The sequence below is a fragment of the Echinops telfairi genome, unplaced genomic scaffold (assembly GCF_000313985.2).
Source record: "Echinops telfairi isolate 266 unplaced genomic scaffold, ASM31398v2 ScPeMD7_7412;HRSCAF=8450, whole genome shotgun sequence".
Lineage (NCBI taxonomy): Eukaryota > Metazoa > Chordata > Mammalia > Afrosoricida > Tenrecidae > Echinops > Echinops telfairi.
In genome coordinates, this window is record NW_022111312.1 from 241,424 (window position 1) to 244,532 (window position 3,109).

General features: G+C 44.5%; 1 protein-coding gene across 2 annotated transcripts in view; it reads right to left on the reverse strand.

The window, feature by feature from the left end:
- The window catches only part of LOC101658817 (zinc finger protein OZF-like), a 19,199-nt gene extending 16,090 nt beyond the window's left edge, over positions 1-3,109 (reverse strand). The window contains exons 1-2 of one of the 2 annotated variants that reach the window (XM_045296783.1): positions 3,055-3,082; positions 1,030-1,093 (exon numbers count right to left, since the gene is read on the reverse strand). Coding sequence is in view for 1 of the 2 variants with exons in the window: in XM_045296782.1 (XP_045152717.1) it covers positions 3,055-3,057 (3 nt within the window). In the remaining variant the exon portion in view is untranslated. Of the gene's footprint in view, positions 1-1,029; positions 1,094-3,054 lie in introns of both variants that reach the window. The other variant, XM_045296782.1, reaches the window with a different exon arrangement.

Below are 3,109 nucleotides of genomic sequence, written 5' to 3' on the forward strand. Positions count from 1 at the left end.
TCCCTCATGAGCCCTTGATAGTTTATAAATTATTATTTTGTCATATCTTGCCCTGTCCGAAGTCTCCCTTCACCCACTTTTCGGTTGTCTGTCCCGCAGGGAGGAGGTCACATATAGTTCCTTGCACCTGATTTTTACACTGAAATTATTCTATGGTATCTGCCCGTGGCACCCTCAGTGTGGGCCACGCTTTCATCATGGTGCCTCAGTAGTCTAAGTAATTGAATTCTGTGACAACAGTGAGTTGAAGGACATGGTGCAGTTAACCGAGGAGCAGCACAAAAGAGGTTGTACCTGGAGAAGAAAACAGCAGGCGCCAGGGCAGGTGGGAGTGTGCCTGGTAGGCTTTAAAGATAGTCACAACCCAGCTTGATCAAATACATTTTAATAAGGATAGAAAGTGTCGGAAAGGACTGTGATGGGGACTTAATGAGAAAATAATATCCAAATAGGCTGGAGTCAATAAATATGTACCGTGCTCCTAAGCAACTGTCCTCTATCAAGAGATCATTGTTTCCAATACAGTCACAATTTTTGTTGTACTTGACAAAAGTCCGCAAAAAGAAATGTGTATCTTAAGTACATTTAGCCACCAATAACCAAGAAATTGTAAAGAATAAGGCTGGCATTTGTCCTCACATAGCTCCCGGCCAAAGTAACTAGTCCAACGCATAGTAAACCTATCAGAGAGGAGACACCTGCCCTACAGGGCTCCCAGGATGTCCATCTTGACAGGAGCAGGCAGACTCTTCGTTCTCCCGTACATTTTGGGTGCGTTTGCACCACACACTTTGCGGTAGCTTCTGTTTAACCCACTGCAGCACCAGTGCTCCTCAGTCCACATATACCACCTACACAACTCCATTCATATATACTAAACTCATACAGAGGCTTTCTATAGTCAAGAGGAAAATACCATTATAGGAACACATAAAAGAATAACAAAACAAGATAAGTACCACAGGAATTGCTGAGGGAAGTTGATTCAGGACACAGAAAGCAATGCGGGGCACTGCAGAAAGCACTCACCGTTTAAAGGTGTGGGTCCCTGAACGGTCTCCCTGAATAGTTGAAAAATTGCGTGCTCAGCTATCTAAAAGAAAAAGGTGCTGGTTGGAGGTGGCAAACAAGGTACAAGGGCCTTGAAGAAAGGTGCACGGCCACCTTCTAAGAAGTCCGACAGATAAGGCCCTGAGAAGTCCCACAGGGAAAACCCTACGAACGTACTCTTACTCTGAAACACACAGGGTCGCAATACGGAATCAAGTGGGAGGATTATGGTTCCATATTCAGAAAGCTCAAAAAGAGCAAACCTAAATTCCAAAGTTTATGGGTCAAGATTTGCCACACATTGACAATACAAGGATTAAACAATAACATAGCACATGAACAATAGTTCCAGAAAGATTGTCTACAAAGTCCTATGAAAAGACCCTCATTTCACAGACCTTGTCTGATTTTAGAGGGTTTATAGATCTGAACTTTGGAAACCTCATCCTGGAATTCACATTTCTAGTCACTAGAGGAGCCTTGTGGCTCCTGTGTCCAGCTGCCAACTGCAAGGTCAGTCGTTGCCGCCCGTCCTGCAGGGTCGCTATTCGCTGGAATCACCTTGAAGACAGTGAGTTTGAGGTTGTTGAGAGCAAGTTTTGTGTAAGCAAAGAGACAGAACGCAAGTTCCCACTTGTGTAAAACTGGGAAAAAGTGCAGATACCTCTTGGAGTTTTGAAAGTTGCAAACAGGGTTGCTAATTGTACGGTCAGCAGTTTGAAACCACTGACCATTCTGAGGGGGGAAAAGATGAGCCTTTCTACTCCCATAAAGGGTTACAGTCTCAGAAACCCACAGGGGTAGTTCAACATGGTCCTATAGGATTGCGATGAATAGGAATTGACTGAGTTGGAATTGAAGGGTGAGTTCTTGTGTCCTGTTTCAAAAAGTAGGAATTGATAGTGAGTTTTGACACTGAGTTTTTATGTCCTGTTACAAAAAGTCCCGGCAAATATGTTCTTTAATAGTGTAAATTCTAAGTTACCTTTTGTGTAAGAGAGGAGAAATAATAGAATGTGTTTGAACTTTCACTCTTACATCCATTCAAATAGATGTAGTGTATTAGAGAAATTGATGAGATTAAAATGAAAATGGCTCAGTAGAAACACAAGCTGCTCTAGAAATGCTCTGCGAATATGAACTGTAAACCCAAGAAATTAAACGCATCATCTTGGAGGATGAGTGCATCTAGGAGAAAAGGCCATCTTCATTACAGATTCCCATTCCACAGTGGTGAGCAGTTGAAAGCCCGATGATGTCATACCAGCTCTAGCAGAGAAGTACGGCTGGCCTAGTACGTACAACGGACAAGCAGGCTTCTCACACATTGGAAAGCATCCAGGAAATAGCATCCCTCCAAATCAGACAGATCTGGAAAGCCCGCACATGACTCCGCTGGACGCACTGTCCCACGTGCCACATCCATTGAAGAATTCATAGGAGGACCAAGTCGAGTCAAGACCCCATTGACAGTCAGCACCTTCTGCTACTAACTCCAATTCTCTTCCATTTTCTACATCACACAGTGGGAGAGGTTAGAACTGTGTTACAGAAATGGCTCCCACGTGGGGATAAGGGTGTGGAGGAGCAAGAAAATTATTTGCAGAAATGGGACAGGTGACTCTGGAGATCCTTGGGCTCAGGTTCCTGAAAAATGGAAATCCATGTTTAGACTCCTCACACAGTTCTGTCACTATACACAGAGAACCAAGAATCAGGATGGGGGTGGCAACTCCTTATGACGCCAGCTCTAGGGGCACATAAGAGTCACATAAAAAAGGTAACCGTAATGTGAGGCTTGTAAGCCCACTTATGCCCACAGGAAAGGTGCAGTACCCGTTGAGCTGGGACCCAGGATGACCTTTAGGGCTCAGACACTTGGCTTCCTCTGCCACCTTTTAAGCTTACTGAGCAACCTCAGGGCCAGCAGTAAACAGCACCCCACTACATCCGACCAGCCTCTACCTTTAGTTACCACACACCCATTCTCTCTGTAAGACTCACCATGGCAGCTCCACCTTCTGGAAGTTTTGTTGAATGGGCTCTCCGAGTTCAAGAA